Source organism: Bombyx mori, chromosome 3 (assembly GCF_030269925.1).
Source record: "Bombyx mori chromosome 3, ASM3026992v2".
NCBI lineage: Eukaryota > Metazoa > Arthropoda > Insecta > Lepidoptera > Bombycidae > Bombyx > Bombyx mori.
In genome coordinates, this window is record NC_085109.1 from 2,403,980 (window position 1) to 2,426,092 (window position 22,113).

At 37.7% G+C, this 22,113-nt stretch overlaps 1 protein-coding gene across 4 annotated transcripts in view; it reads right to left on the reverse strand.

Moving 5' to 3' along the window:
- The window catches only part of LOC101737289 (espin), a 118,792-nt gene that overhangs the window by 82,712 nt on the left and 13,967 nt on the right, over window positions 1-22,113 (reverse strand). Inside the window, exons 1-2 of one of the 4 annotated variants that reach the window (XM_062674925.1) lie at window positions 19,636-19,992; window positions 533-688 (exon numbers count right to left, since the gene is read on the reverse strand). In XM_062674925.1, coding sequence (XP_062530909.1) covers window positions 533-688; window positions 19,636-19,730 — 251 coding nt within the window. In that variant the 5' untranslated portion in view covers window positions 19,731-19,992. Of the gene's footprint in view, window positions 1-294; window positions 396-532; window positions 689-19,635; window positions 19,993-22,113 lie in introns of those variants that run through there. The other 3 variants (XM_062674923.1, XM_062674936.1, XM_062674948.1) reach the window with 3 other exon arrangements.

Here is a 22,113-nt window from a genome sequence, read left to right on the forward strand (position 1 = left end):
CCGATAGACGTGGAATTTATGAGTTAACGTGATGAGTTTTCTTATGAAATAAACACAAAAAACTACCTACAGTGTGCTTAGTGTGAGTTTTTTAACGTTCTCGATAGCGTAAAAGTTAGCCCAATTTTGTACGCAATTGGAACAGCGCCCCTAGCGGCAAACGTAGGCATACGATCCCATTCCATACAAATATGAGCGAACTTTTACGCTATCGAGAAAGTTAAAAAACTCGCACTAAGTACACGGACCACTGCTGAGAAACTTTTAAAAGTCCCTAGAAAAATATGAAAGTACCTATTCGTGATGACAATCTAATATCAGACTTCAATGTTGAGGTTTCGACAGTAAATTTTCCTTTTGAGATTTCCGCTCACATTACTAACCGCGCAGCGCCACCTGTTGGTGAATAGCCGAAGTGTGTTTACTGCGTTTTATATTAAATCTGTCTGTAGTTCATTTATTTACTAATAGATGGAGCTGTAGATTTGTCACAAGTGATAAAACTATGTGGATTGGAAACTGTTGTACTCACGAGGCATCTGGAGTAGTATTTGTGAGCAGACGAACACAATCGAGGCAGCCCCTTGCGGCGGCATAGTGCAGTGCGAGGGCGCCGTTGTTGGCGCGCCCGCCCGCCGCCGGCATCGCGTGCCCCGCCCACCAACTCTCGACAGCTAACCGACCGCTCCTGTGAAAAAAAATGATTTGATAATGAAAGTTACTGGTGGTAGGACGTCTTGTGAGTCCACACGGGTAGATAACACCGCCCTGCTTATTTCTGCCGTGAAGCAGCAATTTCGGTTTGAAGGGTAGGGCAGCCGTTGCAACTATACTGAGACCTTAGAAGGTGGGTGGGTGGCAAGGTGGGTGGCAGTATTTACGTTGTAGATGTCTATGGGCTCCAAGAACCACTAACCATCAGGTGGGCTGTAAGCTCGTCCACCCACCTAAACAATAAAATTAAAAAATTAAAAAAACATTAGAGTCTATTCATTAAATGAATAAATTAGTCATTCAACTAATATCACATTTCGAAAATAAGAAATACAGTATTATGGTTTACTATAATATTGTATTCCCATCATTATTTCCCATTACTATTTCAATGCAATAAAGACTGAATAAAAACAAAATATAGTACATACCTATAGTATTACTATTTACTTTTAAAAAAGCAAAATTAAACTTTATTTTATTTTTAACTCCTCATATCTCAACTCCAAAACAACAATCGTCTGCTTAGACTTGAGCAGCAAAATAAATGGGAAATTGTTTTTCGTCGCGCCATCTAGCGGTACGTAGGCAAATTACCGCAGAAACTGTCTAAAGCTGCAACTCTGTGATAATAGATGGCGCACAGAATTCATTAGCTTTACTAAATCTCTTTTCAATTTACTTTCCCCTCAAACACATACTAGAACGTGAAAAGAAAAATACTGCTCTTTAACTCAGTGAAATTGGGAATCAAATTAAGCTCCAATAAAATCATCTTGTTTATTTTATATAACCCTATTCTAATTAATATTGCCATTTACATAAAACACGGTTGAAAATTTTTATATACAATTATCGTGAACTAGTGGTCCCGCAGTAGTCGAAATTCGACTATAATTAATTGAAATTATAAGTGTCAACATTATTAAGGTCCTATTGTTAAATATTTCGCCAAGACTACACTATAGACAAATACTCGTAATATTAAAGATAAAAAATACTAACCTATTCTCAATTTGACTACAGACTTTAAGCAATAACAAAAGTTTGACAATAAACAAAGAGTATATGTGCGTGTGTCAAATACATGGTAGTGTGTGTAATGTTTTCTTTATTGATTTAATGAACCTTTTATGCATTATTTTAAAAAAATATTAGCATTGTGCACTTCTTCTCTATATTCTCTATACTTATGGAAAATTTCATATTTCTCCGTCCGCGTAATTTTCGTAAAAAGGGATACAAAGTTTTTGCTTCACGTATTCATATATAGATAAATAAAATATGTTTAATACCATTATCCAATTCACATCGTTATAAACATTTCAAACGTTATTTAATTTATCGCTTTAATTTATATGCTAAATATGGGACAGAAGGTCAAATTTTTTTCTAGATTCGTCGATTGGTATAATTTGTTTACAATTTGTAACAACTAGCGAACACGTTTCATATCGAATTTGAGCATTCTTTATTAGATGAACTGGGAGAGCTATGAGCCTACCGGCTTCCCAGCATCAAGAGTCCATAGACAACGTGCATTGCTATCAGCTGTCCACCACAACGGGGCCGCATGAGAAGCACCAGCTTTCCAATAAAATCAAAAAATCAGTTAGCATAGAAAAAAGTTCTGAGATAACAGATATAAAATTTTTTTTGTCGAATTAAGAACTTCCTTGGTTTTTCGTTAAAGACGGTTAAAGATCAAATCAAGCTGAGGAAATTTATAGTATTGTTTTTTTTTTACATTGCCCTTGTAGGCAGACGAGCATACGGCCCACCTGATGGTGAATGGTTACCGTCGACCATGGACTTCAGCTATGCCCTGGGCAGAGCTAAGCCGCTGCCTACCGTTGAGTACTCTCCACATGCCTCGTTTAAAGAAGGACATGTCATAGAGCTCGGGAAACACCGTGGATGGGAGCTCATTCCAAAGCCGGATGGTGCGTGGCAAAAAAGATCTCTGGAAACGCACTGCGGATAGACGCAGTGGCTCCAGGTAGTATGGATGAACTCGACTCCGGTGGCGGACGATGCGATAGTAAAAACGAGATGATGGAATCATCTCAAGTAAATCCTCCGAGTACTCCCCATGGAACATACGGTACAAAATGCAGAGAGAGGCGAAGTCCCTCTGCAGACCCAGAGGTTCCAAACGATCCATGAGAACGGGATTTTTTTACGTTCTCGTTAGCGTAAAAGTTAATTCAAATTTGTGTGCAGTTGGAACAGCGCCCCTAGCGGCAAACGTACGCAAACATTCCAATTCCATACAAAGGACAATGCCCATTTTCTATGGGCGTTTGGGCCCCTAAAAAAAGTTGTCCTGTCATGATGGTTTTAACTTAATTTGATAGATAAAGAAATATCGTTTCATATTCAGAAAACGATTTTTATATTCTCACCCAGGCTTAAGAGAAATCTGTTTTTTTCTGTAGCTAAAATTAAGTTGTTAATTGTTTTCTTCGAAATCAATAATCGCTCTCATAATTATTTACAGTATTAAATAAGTTAATTGTGGTTAATGTTGCTAGAAATAAGCCCTTACGTACATTTTATTATTATTATATCCTCATAATAATAATAAAATGAAATGAAAATCCGGAAGCCGGCAACGATATTGTTGTTGTTGTTTTTAAATTCACCAATAAGCAGGCAAAGAGCGTAGCCTATACAGCCTAGTCTGTCGAAGTTATATATTTGTTATGTCCATAAAAAGCCGGTGTATCTCTTTTTAATGCTTTTTGGGAGTTTTGACGTCAACTCGACGAATACCACATTGACTGAGCATAAGCTTACGCAGACCTTTTATACACAATATTACAAATACAAATAATACAAATTACACAATAAACTATTAAAAAAACATTAAAATAAAAATTCAAGTGACGCTTCACTCGGGTTGCTGCCAAAACTTTTTTAATTTGTTGTTCAAGTCACAAACAACTCTTTCGTTTGACAGCATATAGGTTTGCTATAAGGCTGTATGGGCTAAGCCCTTTGCCTATTGGTGAATTTAAAAACTATGGCATGGATAGTTTTGGGATGTTATCAATTAATTTATTTTTTTGGAAAACAATGCCAGGTTGAAAGAAATGTTGATACATAAACTAAACAACGTGAAAAAATAAGGCATAGTTTTTCAAGTACAAATAGTTTTGACATAAAGTTGGCCCACTTTTGGGCATTGTCCTTTAAGTTAAGTTTTACGCTATCGAGAACGTTAAAAAACTTGCACTAAGCACAGTGCTAAACTTCTCATTTCGCTTTTTTTTTTCTCCTACCTAAGCTGATGGTCTAGAGAGACCATGTCAGCGTCGCCAGGCTAGTAGGTGAGCTCACGAGGCTCAAACCTGACGTTGTTGCTAGCACGAACCCTAGCAAGAGCCGTGCTTCGCAGAATCTACCACCGGATCGGAAACGCGACCCACTGAGAAGATCCGGCGAGAAACTCAGTGGGTTGCGTCTGTGGTTTAATTTACTCGCCGATCCCTTCGCCGCAAGCGACGGCTTCGACGAGAACGATGACCGGAAACTCGTTTTGCGCTGCTGGCTCGTGCCTATAGCGATCAAGAGTACTATAAATAATACTCAGTACTTAGGAGTACTAAAATACTATAAAACATTCCCATATATAGCCAGATTAGTGAGGCGACACACTCTCTCATTACGGCGGAGGGAAACAACAATAATGTCACGCACCGTGCCTGCGTATCCGGAATACTTGGTCAATTCGTTGGCTGTTTGAGTTTTGTGACCTCCGGGTTATTTGATGCATATAATTACAGATACTGTTAAAATATGCGATCGTGTTGGGCTTTTATTGTCAGTAATGCTGGGCTTAGGTTCGATTTGTTCGTACCCTTGCCCTTACCCTTACATCTGGACCGTTTCAGAAGGTTTATGGATCAAATCAGGGCGGCCTAACTACAAACTTAAATGCTCAAAACGAGGTTAGATGAGTAAATGAAGTTTGGCAAGTGGATTTGGAAGGTATCCTGGCTATCCATTGTTGATGGTAATGAGGGATGGTATACACTCACCATCTGGTGAGACGTAGCTCATATGATTTCAATACAAAGAAAAAACCGGTATTACAACAAAATTGCCTTTAAATTATAAATATACATTTTTTCGTGGTTTTTTTTTTGGGCTTGGATCGTTGGTAGCTTGAATGCCTTTCCAGCTTTGTCATGACACGTGGATGAGCTCGAGCTCAGCCAGGAAAGGGAATAACAGGGTAGGGGTATTAAATGCCTGAACGCTCCAAAAAGAGAACTAAGTTGCTACGGGGTTGGAATCGCGACTCGCTCACTGAAAAAATCCGACGAGAAAATCACGTTACGTTGAAAAGCTGACGATACGGGTTAATTTACACCTTAAACTTCCAAGTCCCTACTTCGAGCTGTATTTTAGAAATGTGATCTATTTCAGAGAACCAGACATAACGCTGATAAATTGTATTAATATCATACCTTTGTTGTTGTTATTGGGAATGAATTGTGAGAGAGGAATAAATAGTACTTGAGCCATAGAAAGACGGTATTGAAGTCACATACCATCTTCCTCAATCAAAGCCTAAATCAAGCCTGTGCCTACACTGTGAATATCCTCTTAATTGTCACAACAAACCAGACTGGTTTACTACGAAAAATCATCATCATCACTATCATTACACAGACGTCCACTGCTGGAAAAAGCCCTCCTCTAAAACTAGCCACAACGACCGATTTAATGCGACCCACATCCAGAATGGTTCCCGTAACCTTTATTATATCGTCGATTGATCTCATAAGTGGCTTAGCTTTAAAATAATTACCTAAAATTCCCGGCGCGGAGAGCTATGTGTAGCGTGTCGAGATCCTCAGCGTAGTCGTGACAGAGGCCCATCGTCGAATTCCTGGCTTCGTACACATCGAAGACCACGGAGCCGTCCGCTACTTTATCCATCAGCACGCTCCTGTAAGACCTGGTCCCGAAGCTAGAGGTCAACGAGGCCCCCCTCAGAAACCTCCTCGGAGGCACGTTCACGTTTTGGGAGGTAGCCGAGCTTTTCCTCAATCGCTTCTTCAAGTACCTCCTCATTCGCAAAGACAGCATCACTCTTATACGAATGTGGCGTTTGATGTTCCGATCGTAACGCATCTGCTCTCTCATTTTCCTGTTCTGTTTCTTTCTATGCGGAACTTCTTCGATTCGTTCCAATTGCATTTGGCGCGTGTGGGAATCAATTGTTGTATTAAACAAATCTGTGTTGTTTAACCTCCACGCTTTGCTCAAAGACCAGTTTTCGCCGCACGAAGAGTTCTTAACGTACTGGATCGGTTTCTCGTAAATGTCCTCTTCTAAAGCAAACATTCGTCGCGACATGAGGAAGCTGTCAATGTTCCTGCGTATTGTACTGCCTTGGGAGCTTATAGTTGTGTTAACCAAATTAGACGTTAAAGTTTCGGAGCTTTTCTTCAATTGATCCCCTTTATTCAGCTTCGGTGATTCCGGTATTTCTTTTGTTTTTCTTTTGGCTATGGTCATGATGCGTCTGCGCATGGCCGACATGTTCGTGAGCTCGCTCTTCAAGAACGGGCCCTTGCGTTTGTCTGACGTCATCTCCGGAGACCAGGTTCCGTTTTCGGAACAGCTGCAGAAGTCCTTGATTAGTCTGGCTATAGCATTACAGCTGTCCTTCGATTCCCTCGACATGTCGATCCACGTCCGACGCTTCTGAATGAAAGCGCGGACAATTACAAGCTTTCCTAGTTTCACGTTTCTGCGAGGTTTAATTGCACGGTAATTACGTGTTATTATTGCGTAATGTGCGTAATCTTAGTTAAAGTGTGACCGCGATTCGGAAGGCGGGTCCAATTCTGGCGGGTACGTGTTTAACGCTGAGTTACGGTGAGATCTCTTGGTTTTCTCGTTGCGTAACAGTTCGCGTCAATGACGATTGTTAGTCGTAGTCGAAAGCTTAATCGAATGTTCGAGAATTAACTTCTAGCGTTCGTCATTTAGATGTCGGACGGTAATAATAATAAATGAATTTCGTGTGTATTACTCGGGGCAATCTGGGCTAATGCGTTTTCATAATGCCATTAATACAATGAAATGTTAACGGCTGTAATTAATTCAACATCAATCTGTGTTTTTAGTTTAAGTTTATCAATCTATACTAATATTATGAAGAGGAAAGATTTGTTTGTTTGTATTGAATAGGCTCCGAAACTACGGAACGGATTTGAAAAATTCTGTCACTGTTTGGAAGCTACACTATTCACGAGTGACATAGGCTATAATCTTTTTTGAAAAAAAAAAAGGGATCCTTACTAAAACTAATGATGTAACCCAAGGTGTAAATAAATTACCAAAAATATTCTTTACACCGCGTGCCCTGCGAAAAGTATTGATGATGATTGAGCAGCATATTATTATGTCTAACTATTATAGTTATGCCGCAACAAGTGTTCTTTTATAAAAAAACAAAAAAAAAACCTTAAATATCGTTTAAATTTTTGCTAAAGACCCGAGCGGAGCCGGAGCGTGCCGCTAGTATTTTTATAAAACAGAAATGGACTGTAGTTGATTCTTTGGAAACATCATTTTTAATTATTTATTTTTTTAATAAATTAAATTTAAACTTTTTTAATGTTTTGTTATGTTTATTTTGGATTATCTAGTAAATCTTTTACTGATAGTAGGAAGACTTTTGAGCCCTCACGGGTAGGTACCAGCCTATTTCTGCCGTGAAGCAGTAATGCGTTTCGGTTTGAAAGTTACTCCGGTAACCACTTAACACCAGGTGGGTCGTGAGCACGTCCGATCATGTAGAAATTCAAAAAAGTTTTTTTATTTTTTATTTATTTAATATTAGCGACTGACAAACGTTTTCACCGAGTATTAATTAGCATGAGTCCTAACGAAGATTCTATCTATCGATTAATTTTGCAATCAGATTAAAACCTGCACATGGTAACGAAAATTTCAAGATGACCGCTTGCATGTTATCGAACGTAAATATAAAAACACAAAACAACCGAATTTTTCAAGGAAATTCGCACAACTTCGCGTCGAGTGTTGCCACTTCCAAACAATTTTCTTCTAACAGTCAATCAATTTTAACGTAATTAACGTTGATTTTATGACACTAATTAACATTAAACACGAAAAAGACACAACTTGTATGTACCTGTCAAGTGCATTACATTTTTTTAATTGACATTATATTCACCCGGCGTCCGATGCTCAGTCACCGTGAAATGACATATTCCTGACTAACTTTCTACGCCATATTGCATGCAAATAATCAGTTTTAGATTTAATTAGACTTTACAAAATTCAATCGCCGTCTTATTTGTATTTTATTAAACGTAGTTGTGAATTAGGAATTTCATCGCTTCGTCTTCCTTAAGCATTTTTAAAGTGCAGTGAAGATAATTTTGTGATTTATTATCAAGAAAAATTGCAGCATAATGTGGATGACATTGTCATTGACAGTGCGAATTCGTGAATAGATTCCATCCCGCTTTAGCGTAGCGGGAATAGCCTCTTAGAGTCTAAATAATCTAGGGCTTAGAATACCAGCGATTAGGTAGGGATTTAAAGAAAAATACACTCCACATTCTCAATGTTAATAATAGCACATACTAGGTGCTATACAGATTCTAAATCGGTATCACAGTATTAAATATACTATATTGTATATCCTTATGGTTATGACATATGCTATGGCATGTCCTTCTTCAAACGAAGCTTGCTAAGAGTATTTAGCACCAGACAGCGGCTTGGCTCTGCCCTTGTCATTCCTGACATCCATGAGCGACAGTAACCACTCACCATCAAATGGGACGTATGCTCGTCTGCCTAAAAGAGAAATTAAAAAAATAATAATAGGACAATACGGTTGTTTTTGGTTGTCGAATTTTGAATATTAATCCCTGATAACATTTTTTTTACTACCTAAGCTGACAGCCTTGAGAGGCTATTTCAGCGTAACCTTAGCTAGTAGGTGAGATAACGGGGCTCAAACCGGAGTGATGCTAACACTGACCCTATCGGGAGCAGTGCTTCGCAGAATCTACCACCAGATCGGAAACGCGACCCTCTGAGAAGATCCGGCGAGAAACTCAATGGGCTGTGTCTGTGGGTGGTGATAATAACAGTGATCGTTACTATAGGTATAATTTTGAACTGAAGAAACATAGGAGTTACCCAACAAATAACTATAAACTTATTAGAAAAGCCTACATTTAAATAACGTATAATCTCAAAACGACAGACTATTTTTCAAAACTTACAAAGCAATCAAAGCTCTAGCTGGTTTCGCTCTCCAAAAAATGCATCACGAAATCGTTAAAGCATTTCCAGACTAATTACAATGCAAATTCATGTATACGAATTGAGTTATTAACAATAGAAACGAAATGTGACAATTTTAATGGCGTGGAACTAGTTCATAGCTTTTTCCAAGCAGTAATAGCATAGATAATACACACGGTTTTAAAACACACAGTTCTTTTGACTAGTGATTTCATGATTCCAACTGTCTCTTTTTTTCTCTGACGATTATAATCAAACTTACATCATCTCTCGTGTAACTACAGATACAACATTTTTTTTCTATTGCTTAGATGGGTGGACGAGCTTACAGCCCACCTGGTGTTAAGTGGTTACTGGAGCCCATAGACATCTACAACGCAAATGCGCCACCCACCTTGAGATATAAGTTCTAAGGTCTCAGTATAGTTACAGCGGCTGCCCCACCCTTCAAACCGAAACGCATTACTGCTTCACGGCAGAAATAGGCGGGGTGGTGGTACCTGAACGTGCGGACTCACAAGAGTTCCTACCACTAGTAAAACAACTTTTAGAATGAATGAATAAGTTACAATCCCAAACCTCGAGTCTCTAAAATAAGAGAGGATTCCACTAGGTATGAACATAGCATAGGCTTTTGAAATGAAATAAGGTGAACGCCACGATCGATTTTATTGAAAAATTTCAACGTCACGTGTTGCCGTCACATATTGTTATGAAAACCCATTATTTTTTAGAGCCATTGTTATGACGTGAACTCTTTTATGCGAGGTTTTAAATGAACTTTTAAGTGACATTCATAATTTAATTCAGAATTCATGAATATTGAAATTCTTTAGTGCTCAAAAATTAGCTAAGCATTTTTAGTGCTCATAATACTGAAAGGAGCTATGTAGGTCTACGTGGATTTTTTAAGGCCCTTATAGGCAGACGAGTATACAGCCCACCTGATGGTGAGTGGTTCCCGTCGCCCATGGACGTCAGCAATGCCAGGGGCGGAGCCAAACCCCTGCCTACCGTTAAGTACTCTCCGCAAGCCTCGTTGAAGAACGACATGTCATAGCACTCGGGAAATACCGTGGAGGGGAGCTCATTCCGAAGCCGGATGGTACGTGGCAAAAAAGATCGCTGGAAACGCACTGTGGATGAGCACAGTGGCTCTAGGTAGTATGGATGAACTCTACTCCGGTGGCGGGCTGTGCGATGGTAAAAACGAGATGATGGGATCATCTCAAGCAATACCTCAGAGCACTCCCCATAGAACATACGGTACAAAATACAGAGGGAACTGAAGTCCCTCAGCAAACCCAGAGGTTCCAAACGATCCATGAGAATGGGATTATCGACAATCCGACCGGCCAGGCTGATAACCAATACCGATAAGCCTCGGTTGAGTCACTGATCCTATATTGGTATTAAACGTTCCCGGATTTATCCCCGGATTAAAACTTGTAGTATAAACGCGGAACCATAGAGATAACCCATAAATCATATTGTATTTTAAAATCAAATCTGATCACACTTTAACTAAATTAAAAAAAATCACACACTCTAAATAAAACAAACAAAAAAATACTTTGCAAAGAGAACACCGTAATTCACATAATATAGATATTAACAATAATCCATTTCGAGAAATATTGCGCAATTTTCACATTCACTCTCGCACCGCACACATTAAATTGTTAATTCACTTTCGTTCAAAACACGCTTAACAATTAAATCCATAATTCAAGTGAACACTGGTTTTAATATAATAAGAAGAAAAAAATGTCGCACAACAGCAAAAAGGCGCGAAATTTTAAGCTTCTCACTACAAAATGGCGCGCGTTCTCCGTGAATGTTTTGTGTAAGATTAATCGTCAACGTAATTACGTACGGTTGACTATGTTGAATTGCGCGTATGAAGCGACTGTCGGGCGGGCACCGTCCTCAGTCTTTCTCCCAATCCTACATGATCATACAGTACAATGTACATAGAAAATTAACGAGTGGCGCATCGTTGTTCCATTTGACAGCCGTACGCAAATGTCATCGGCGGTCTGTAGGCAGCGGTAGGCAAGCGCAGGCTCAGGGAAACCGGCTTTATTTTAATTATACAGATAATGTAAGAGTGAAATTACACATAGAAACTTGTTAACGATTGTGTAATTATGTTAATGTCTGATTGAATGTGGTTACGACATGAAAATTTTAAATTTTGTTATTTTGAGGGAATTACGAAGGCGAATAATCAAGTTTATGTAGCTTAAGTTATTAAATATATTTATGATGATTACTTAGGTGAAAGCGGTTAGAAGTATAATAATACGAGCACTTCAAAATATGGGAAATATAATCTTGAAATTGAAAGTAAAAAAGTAAGCAAATAAAAACAATCAAAAAAACAATCGTAACGGAATTTACGTGGGTAAAATGTCAAACAAAAAACATTTACCATAAATTAAATTAAATCATCGATTTTAAATTTATATAAAACTACTTTAAAAATCGTGTGTTTAATATTTTGTCTTTTTTTATTTCGTCGACATTTGAATATTGTGCTTTGTCTTTTTTTTTCTATAAATGTTTTTATTAAAGCACTAATAAATAGTTTTAATAAAGCCTACCACTCACGATACCGAAAAAAACACTACAAATTTAAATATAATTGAGTATCACATGATTGAAACAAACAAATCTGTAACTCCATAATCATTTAGATTTACAACTGAACACCATGAACGTTTTTGACCTTAGCAAGTAGAAATATAGAATATGTATTTCTAATGCAGTCCATACTTAGTAGCAATGTTTATCACATTATTGTATTTGAAAAAGTTTTAAGTTAAAAACAATTAAAACACAATATAGAGGAAGAGATAGCTAGCGAGTAAAGAGATGTTTCAAGAGTATGCGGTATACATTACATGTGTATATTAATATACAGATATAGGACGCCTCATTTTGTTCGCTAGGTTTTGTCTAGTCGACACCCAAAAAGCTTAAAAATAAAAAAATTGATTAAAAAATTGACGAACTTATTAGTGTCGACATCAATACTTAATATAGTGTCAAGTCGTTATCAATAGGGCCCTGAAACTGCGATACTTTAAGACAAAAATTTTTTGTATGGAAACTAGCGACATCTTGTAACGGATACCCCTAAGCGTTTTTAATGTTGAGGCATTTAATTATTGTATGAATTTATTGTATGAAAATAAAAAATCATACAAGTATTTATTTGTTATAGACAAATTGATTAAATTTTATCAATTTGTAGTTTCCGAAAATTTACAAAATCCTTCATTAAAAATAAAATATAAGATAGCTAATATGCTACTGCCATCTACAGGAGCAATGAGAAACTAGCCAGCGAAGCCATCTAGTGGCCGACACCCGACAGCCGATTTTTGTTGAGTGCTTGAGCTGCTTATCTATAACTAATTTATGTATATTATCTATGGTTACCAAAGCCTGGAATAATAGAACTAAAGCTCTGATAATGAGACGTTATTTCGAAGTCACAATGGGCAATGATCCTTTTGTTTATTTTCTTTGATTAAATGGCTTTATTCAAACAGATATATTTGCCTATTTTTTACATATACTATCTGCTTAAGATTCAAAAATCCGTTTTGTTATGATCTTAATAATAACCTAAAAACACCTTTCCAATAATTTCAATTCAAGGCATGAAAGCAGTCACGACTTAAACACTTTTATGACTTAAATATTAATCCGAATATGTTTCAGAGAATATTGTACTTATATCGAAGAACAAATAATAATTACGTGTTTATTTGTCGAAGGAGATTGATATAAAGATGAAAGTAATGTCACAGGTTAATTTTTTTTTATGCAATGTTAACGCTTTCTTTATATTACTCATGTAAACACCTTGAAAAGCGATAACATTTTCAATTTATTATTTAATAAAAGTATGATTAATAAAAAAAAAATCAATTTCTTGAATTTATTTAAACTATATTTTCTAAAAATAATAATTTTAAATTGGAACTTTTTCGATCGTCATCTACGATGCGATCAGCACTGGCATCTTATTCGTGGCAAAAGGCGTTTCGGCGTAAAAGTAGGCTGGATGATGACAGGGCACCAAAGACTTTTTGGTTGGAACGCGAAGAGCGAGGCTGTTAATTAATTTATTTTGTTAATTTAGTTTTCTTTTTCCTAATAGCCTAAGGGGCTATTTCAGCTACGCTTAGACTAGTGTTAATTTAGTGCCTCTTCAGGTTTAAACGTGTATATTTTTACATTATTAGCTAATATTAGTAGTTTAAAAACCGTTTAGCATCTGTGAAATTTCAAAGGTTTGGAAAAATGAAGTTCTGGGTTTGTTCCGAACAGCCCACTGTAATTTCAGTAAATTCCCACCATTTCGCTAGGACGTTATTGAATTTCATCTCATTTCTTTCTATTTCATTCCAATAGATAACCATTTCAAACAAACCAACTTCATTTCACTCCTCGTCATTTTCGTATTCTCCATTTTCTATTATATTATATAATAAAATGGATGATTTTCATAAAAACAAAACTGGCAACAATGGCATCCCAATTGTAATACAGTAGAGAAGAAGACAGACAATCAACAAATAGAACGCGGCTGGAACCAAGTGTCACCTCTAGTATTATAATCAACTAGACATCATTAAACGCTTTGTTTTTCATAACGTTACAGAATTCAGTTTCACTCGTTATGTGTAATTCTGTCAATTAATTAAAGCGATAAATCATCATCACGCCTCACTGCAACTAACAAGTCACAATGTGTATTTTCCGAACAGCATTTTACGACACAAACTTAATATGTAGCATTCAATGTGTTAATGAAAGATTCAAATAATTTTTATACGTCAAAAATGTTTTTGTTTTGGTAGTAGCATTGAAGAAAACCTTTTACAATAAATATTTTAGTTCGTTGTAGTACAAACAGATTTATTCTGGTTTTGGTTTCGAAAACGTCTAACTAACACCGCTTAAATTAGCATAGGAATAAAAAAAAACATAAAAATTTAATTTTTTTTGTTTTCATTTACCTCTTTTCCTGAGAGCAGACTAAGGATTCACATGATATAAAGCCAGCTTAAAGGCCGGCGGCTAAAAAAATCTTTGTACAATCCTCCATTTTTTTCCCCTAAGTATTTGCTGGTAGCCTAAGGGCTATTCCAGCTACGCCCGGACGCATAGGTGAGGTCACAAGACGGCTAGGGACGGGTAGGGTAGGTGAGAATTTGCGAACACCAGCCCTAGCAAGAGTAGTGCTTCGCAGACTATACCACCGCATCGGAATCACGACCCAATAAAAAAATCCGGCGAGAAACTCAGTGGGCTTACTACTAATAGTGGCGGTCAAGTTTTTTATTTTATTGCTTAGATGGGTGGACGAGCTCCCAGCCCATCTGGTCTTAAGTGGGTACCGGAGCCCATAGACATCTACAACGTAAATTCACCACTCACCTTGAGATATAAGTTTTAAGGTCTCAGTATAGTTACAATTCTGAAGTTCTGATGAGATATTGCGAAAACTGTAGGTTTCACCTATATTCTAGTCTCTGTATCAAATTGTACTGACAAATAAATAGAGCTGTATAATAAAGTTCTTAGCATACAAAATCGCGTGCACACGCTCTGATAATCATAAGCTAAGCCACCTTCAGAGCACTCACAAACCCGAATTGCCTCTCACCGCAATACGTAATAAGTTAAAACGGTAATTGTTGTAGCCGAAAACATTTGCTAGCATCTACATACTAGACCACCAGAGCTAAGCAAGTATAAAGTACTAGTCGAACCCGGGGCTCGCTTTTCTGTCCGATCTCTGATTTGAATTTGATCCGATGGCTACCAGACTTCACGGGATTGCTCGCTAGCCATTCTGAAGGCTTCATAAAAATTTCGTAATATAAAATATCACTACATAGTATAAAACAAATCACTGGTGGTAGGACCTCTTGGGAGTCCGGACGGGTAGGTACCACCACCCCGCCTATTTCCGCCGTGAAGCAGTAATGCGTTTCGGTTCGAAGGGTGGGGTAGCCGTTGTAACTATACTGAGACCTTAGAACTTATATCTCGAGGTGGGTGGCGCATTTACGTTGTAGATGTCTATAGGCTCCAGTAACCACTTAACACCAGGTGGGCTGTGAGCTCGTCCATCCATCTAAAAAAAAAAAAACAAAGTCGCTTTCTCTGTCCGTATATCCCTATGTGTGCTTAAATCTTTAAAACTACGTAGCGGATTTTGATGCGGTTTTTTTTAATAGATAGAGTGACTGAATAGGAAAGCTTATATGTATAATAACATCCATTAAATAGTGGAGAAATCAATAATAAATTACAGTTTCCGAAAAGAAGCGAGGGCGGGTCGCTAGTATATTATAATAATGGTTTTTTTTTATTGCTTAGATAGGTGGACGAGCTCACAGCCCACCTGGTGTTAAGTGGTTACTGGAGCCCATAGACATCCACAACGTAAATGCGCCACCCACCTTGAGATATAACCGAAACGCATTACTGCTTCAAGGCAGAAATAGGCAGGGCGGTGGTACCCACCCGCGCGGACTCACAAGAGGTCCTACTACCAGTAATTACGCAAATTATAATTTTGCGGGTTTCATTTTTATTACACGATGTTATTCCTTCACCGTGGAAGTCAATCGTGATTTGCTCCTATGCAAATAAATATCGATTTGAAGTGACATTTATTTGCATAGGACCTTTTTAATTTATTTTTTCTCCGATAACAGAAAGTCTTAAGTACAAACAAATGGTATACACTATTGTTTTTTGTGCTTGAACCTTAAAGTTTATTTTATATTGATTGAATTAGGAGTTTAACGAACTCACGGCTCACCTGATATAAAGTAGTCAGCAAAACCCAGTCAGGCTTAAAAATTGCATTTGGCTCCATACCTACTTTGTGTAATGCAATCACAGCGATTCGGTTCTCTTTATCACCCCACTCCAATTTAATATCGCAAAATATTGTACAATGTATTGGCGCCAAAATGAGAAAACTCAATGAGCAATCATATAAAAATGACAGATTCCAAATTCAAATGTAATATTTTGTTTATTTTTAATTGTAACAGTATTTATGGCCAGACTAAGTAGATATCACAACCTAAACGCCATATCCCCTTTGCGACGTGAAGTATATTTCTCGATTGACCCAGAGAAGTAAAACACGGGTATTATTAATTGCCTGCGTGAGTCATACAGTATAGTAGTCTAAAATTAAATATAACCAGAGTTTCTACCGCCGAGATCGCATCAGTTCCTGAAGAGATCTTCATCAGGCCGTGCAAGACTAATGCGTTTTGTTACATGATGTTTGAAAGTGAACGCCGTTTCAAACTCATAAACTTGTAATTCATGCTCTTTCTTTGATTTTAATCTTTAAAAAAAAGCATTTTCTGACATCTCTAGTACATTACGTTGAGACGCGCCTCTGCTAGGAAACTTCAATGGCTTTATAAGCCATTACTTGGTTCGCTGACGCTAATTCAGAGATCGCTCATACCCGATCCTGTAGACCGAATGGTAAACAGTCGACGCCGCCCGAAACATGTCATTACGGATCCTCCCGATCCATTAACGGTGTTTTTAGGTACCACAAGCACCGGTCACCGTCCTCGTCAAACCCGTCGCTCGCGACGAAGGGCTCGACGAGCGAATTAACCCATAGACACAGCCTACTGAGTTTCTCGCCGGATCTTCTCAGTGGGTGCCGTTTCCGATCCGGTGGTAGATTCTGCGAAGCACTGCTCTTACTAGGGTCAGTGTTAGCATCACTCCGGTTTGAGCCCCGTGAGCTCACCTACACGTTGTGGTGAAGCTAAAATAGCCTCTCAAGGCTATCAGCATAGGTAGGAAAAAAAATTTAGATCGCCTTAATACTTTACTAGTTTTTCCTAAACGCGGCTTGTAGTATGAGTTGGTTGTTCCGAATCCAGGCTCCAGTGGCGAAGAATGCGAAGACTTTAACTAAATGGGCCGTGCTGTACCCGACTGCCGGTCTACGTGTCATCGTTGGCGCCTACCTGCAGTGCGAGTGGGAGCAGACAGTGGAGTTCCACCTGCAGTAGCCACGAGGATTGCCTTTAATCAAGGCAATTGCGAGTTTGACCTCATGTTTCGAGTATTACGTTGTAGTGATACGAGCAACAGCAGGTAACACGTTTTCTAATTCTCGCCCTTATCCCATTCTTATGTCACTATGTCAGCATATAATGGGTCGGCACAGCATGTCCATTTTATTCCATTCAAACCTATCATACTCTTTCAAACATCTCTTAAACTACATAATCAGCCAACAAAATCGTGTTAAAAACGCTAAAATGTCAATTCGTCGCAACGATCCGTATGAGTTCGCTGAATATATATTTAGGAAAATTCGATTTTGTTATCAGAATGCTCGTACCTACAGCATCACAGCGCACCGCGGGTGACGGACGCGTTTAAGTCATCAAACTGCTGCTGCAACACGGAGCTACACTTGGTAAAAAGACAATTTCTCCTTCTTCTTCTTCCACTTATCCCACTACGTGGGGTCTACGCAGCATGTCCTCATTTTCCATTCAAGCCTTGCCATACGTCATCTCTGCCCTCAAACCCTTCTCGCGTATATCCTCACACAGTCCATCCAAGTCATTTTAGGACGCAGGTAAACTGTAATTTATTGCAATAAAACAAACTTAATAAACTTGTTAAAAGGCTTTCGTATCTATCGCACTAAACCACGAAATGCCCGCTGAAGGTCTCATAGTTAACATAAATAAATAATAAATCATAATACATACATAGATTGAATTTTTTTAAATACTCTTTGTACGGTGCATGACATACCCGCATGGCTTCAACCACTATACTGTTTATCTTCTATTTTCTTTTTCTATATATATAAAAATGAATTGATGTTCGTTAGTCTCGCTCGTTAACTCGAGAACGGCTGGACCGATTTGGCTTATTTTGGTCTTGAATTATTTGTGGAAGTCCAGAGAAGGTTTAAAAGGTAGATAAATATGAAAATACTCGGAATTCAATAAAAAGAACAATTTTGTTTTTCCTTTGATGGGGACACATCAAAGGAAAAACGGACGGATTCCTTTTGTTGTTTTACAAAAGTTTAGGTCTTTTATTTACAGATTGAGGCACTACGAAGTATGCCGGGTCAGCCAATTTTTAATAAAATTTTCCACTGCGGTTCTGACATTAAACCCTATATGTTTAGTGTCTTTGGAATTTAGTAACTTGCTAACGTGAACCAATAACTCTACCGATTTCATTAACAAAAAAAAAAAAAAAAATTTTAATTACTTATGTGCGTGGACGAGGTGACAGTCCACCTGGTGTAAAGTGGTTACTGGAGCCCATAGACATCTACGACGTAAATGTGTCACCCACCTTAAAAATATTAAAAAATATTAATCTCAAAAACAATAATTTGACTTTCTATTTCTGTTGAAACCAAGCCATCACATTACCTGTCACCAAAGAGAAGTTATGCAAACAGAAGCGGCGAAACTGTATGGCGCGCTGCGGCTTCTGGGAGGCGTTCGGTTGATTTCCATCGAAACACCGACATCGCATAAAAATGCTACACACTTGCAGCCGATGAAAGTATTACGATAACGAAATACGTATGCATTAACTTGTTTTATGTTCGAGTATTATGTCTTTTTTATAGCTCCATTACGTGGTTCTGTTCAATGTTTTAATTTGTATACAATTTAACTGTTATTTATTTTTTTATACCTTCATAGTAATGGGCAATACGAAGGTACGTGGTGAAAAAGTGATCTCAAAAGACAAAAAAATCATACGTAGATAACATATAAGTAGCATCAATGCTGTGTTGATCTACGAGATTATGAAATCAGTGCTGGATTTACATTGGGGGCAGCATAATTTGGCACAAGCACAAAAAAAAATTTCTCTGGTTGTAAAAAAACTTTAAAAAGTGCTAATCCCAATGAAAATTCTAATAAATAATAAATACACTGGTGGTAGGACCTCTTGTGAGTCTGCGTGGATAGGTACCACCATCCTACCTATTTCTGCCGTGAAGCAGTAATGCGTTTCGGTTTGAAGGGTGGGGCAGCCGCTGCAACTATACTTGAGACCTTAGAACTTATATCTCAAGGTGGGTGGCGCATTTACGTCGTAGATGTCTATGGGCTCCAGTAACCACCTAACACCAGGTGGGCTGTGAGCTCGTCCACCCATCTAAGCTATAAAAAAAAAATACAGTACATTTAGGTTTTGCTTAAATGTTTAATGTCTTACATTATTATTATTATATTTTTATGAAATTGTGTTCTTTAGTTTTAATAGCCTCTTAAAAAGAAAAAAAAGATAAAAAAAGACCGCGAAGGACAGAAAGACGTGGGGAAGCATAGTGCATCGAGTGTTCAACATTTCAACCAAGACACGACCTTCAGCAATGAATAGACTGACTCATATGAAAGATTTCATTACATGCTTGGGTAATAGGGCGCCATTTTTGTTTTATGGCCCAGGGCGGCATTTATGATAAAACAAGTCTCGTGTCGAATGCTCATACTTTCTAACCTTAAATTAACAAATAATATGCACAAATATAAAACCCACATTTTCACGCAAGAGTGCGACATGCCAGCCGTCTGTTTCCGGCGGAAGTACTCGAGCAGCCATAACAAAAACAACGCTGGCAACACGAACCACATCACTTCATTTAAATTCACCAATAAAAATCACAGAGTATTTATATTTCGAACATTATAATTCCAAACACCAATTTTGTGTAATCTATTAAAGTTTTAATCTTTGATGATCACTTTCTTAATTGTTCCAAATTTATGCACATAAAGATAAAGAAGATTGGGGTATATTTACAATTCTTTACTGTCACTGTTGTTGTTTTTTTTGTTTTTAAATTTTGTATTTTAAGAACCGTACAAAACACGTCTCAACTTCCATCAAACGACTAATATAATAATATTGAAGTAAAGAAATATGCACGAGAAAGCAACGTGTACAATGCAGCTGATTGTTGTGATGCTGAATAAGGTTTGTGGACACCGAAAGCGATACTGTAAAGTGAATTGAAGCTATGTTTATGATCACGTAGTTATTTTTTAACAGACTTCAAAAAAGGAGGAGGTTCTCAATTCGACTATGTTTTTTCATGTTTGTTACCTCATAACTTTTGTCTGGTTGAATCAATTTTGATGATTCTTTTTTTTATTAGAAAGCTGACGCTTCCCGTGTGGTCCCATTTCTATTTAGTTCTGATAATGGTATCCACGAGAAAACCATATTGTCTCAAATTTGCATTAAGTACATGCGTGACAAATAGATGAATAATTCAATATCACGCCAAACGATTTCAATGATCATTGTTTTTAGTGTATATTAATTTGTTTTGGAATATCTTTTTTTTTTCTATTTGATTTTCTATTTGGAATATTATATTTGGAATAATTTGCGAAATTAACTTTTTTTTTATTGCTTAGATGGATGGACGAGCTCACAGCCCACCTGGTGTCAAGTGGTTACTGGAGCCCATAGACATCTACAACGTAAACGCGCCACCCACCTTGAGATATATGTTCTAAGATCTCAGTATAGTTACAACAACTGCCCTACCCTTCAGACCGAAACGCATTACTGCTTCACGGCAGAAATAGGCAGGGCGGTGGTGCTTACCCGCGCGGACTCACAAGAGGTCTTACCACCAGTAAAAAACTCTATCTGTCACGCTTTTGCGCCAAAACTACTGAACCGATTTAAATGAAATTTGGTACACATATAGCTTAGAGCCTGAGAAAGGACATAGGCTACTTTTTAATGCGAATAAAGGATTGTAAAGAGTTGAAAGAGGGAGATGAAAAGTTATATGGAAGTATCGCCATTTTTAGAGCTAAAAGCTTAAAACTTATTTTTTAGACTGTGGATTCGATAAAAATAGATATGACACTAAATTTACACATCAGAAGGCTATAACTTACAAAAATGTAGTGTGAATTACCCAAAATATAATGATGAGTGTTAAATAAGAAGGAAAAAAATGTGCCATCTGCGAATTATTTTTGCATGCGCCGCAAAAACCGTTGGATTTACACGTATATAATGTAAAACGGAAATGTTTATCAAAAATAATTCTACAAAAAAGTCCGTGACAGCATATATCTATCTTTTATTTGTAAGTCATTGGCATATATCTATTATCGCTAAAATAATGTACGATTAATATAAGAAGATGAAAGATTGTTTTTTTTTGTTTATTACGTTCTTTTTTTATTATTTTTGTCACTATCAGGACCAGATTTATATAAAAGAATATTCAATAAGATCAATAATAAAGCAGCAGTTCCGAAAACGAAGCGAGGGCGGGTCGCTAAACTTAGTATTATATACATATGTACATGCGTGGTACGTCCTATAACAATTAATTGTGATTGGCGATGGTAATACGCTGGTTTGAACTCCGAGAATGCTGTTGCCCATTCTCCAGTGAATTGCTAAGCTACAGGAAAAGATACAAAAGCGTTATTCTAGACACTAACGCTACGCACGCAGTATAGCATCCAATATAAAACACGGCTTAACAACAGCGCCGTCATCACGATAGAAACTGCGGATCCACTCTCAATGAACAATAGACAAATGCACATGAAAATAATTAATTTTCTAATAACATTGACATTCATCCGGGACCCGTAACAAACGATGCTTTCTTGTTTATAAAGTGGCGACATCTGTTTAACACAAAACGGAACTAATTCCAGGGAATAATTTGAAGAAATCTTTTTTTATTTTTTTATTGCTATATAGGCAGCCGAGCCTACGGCCCATCTAATGTTGAGTGGTTACCGTCGCCCATGGACGTCAACAATGCCAGGGACAGAGCCAAGCAGCTACCTACCGTTAAGTACTCTCCACAAGCCTCGTTTGAAGAAGGACATGTCATATCGGGAAACACCGTGGAGGGGAGCTCATTCCAAAGCCGGATGGTACGTGGCAAAAAAGGTCGCTGGAAATGCACTGTGGACGAACGTAGTGATTCCAGGTAGTCTGGTAAATTCTACTCCGGTGGCGGGCGGTGCG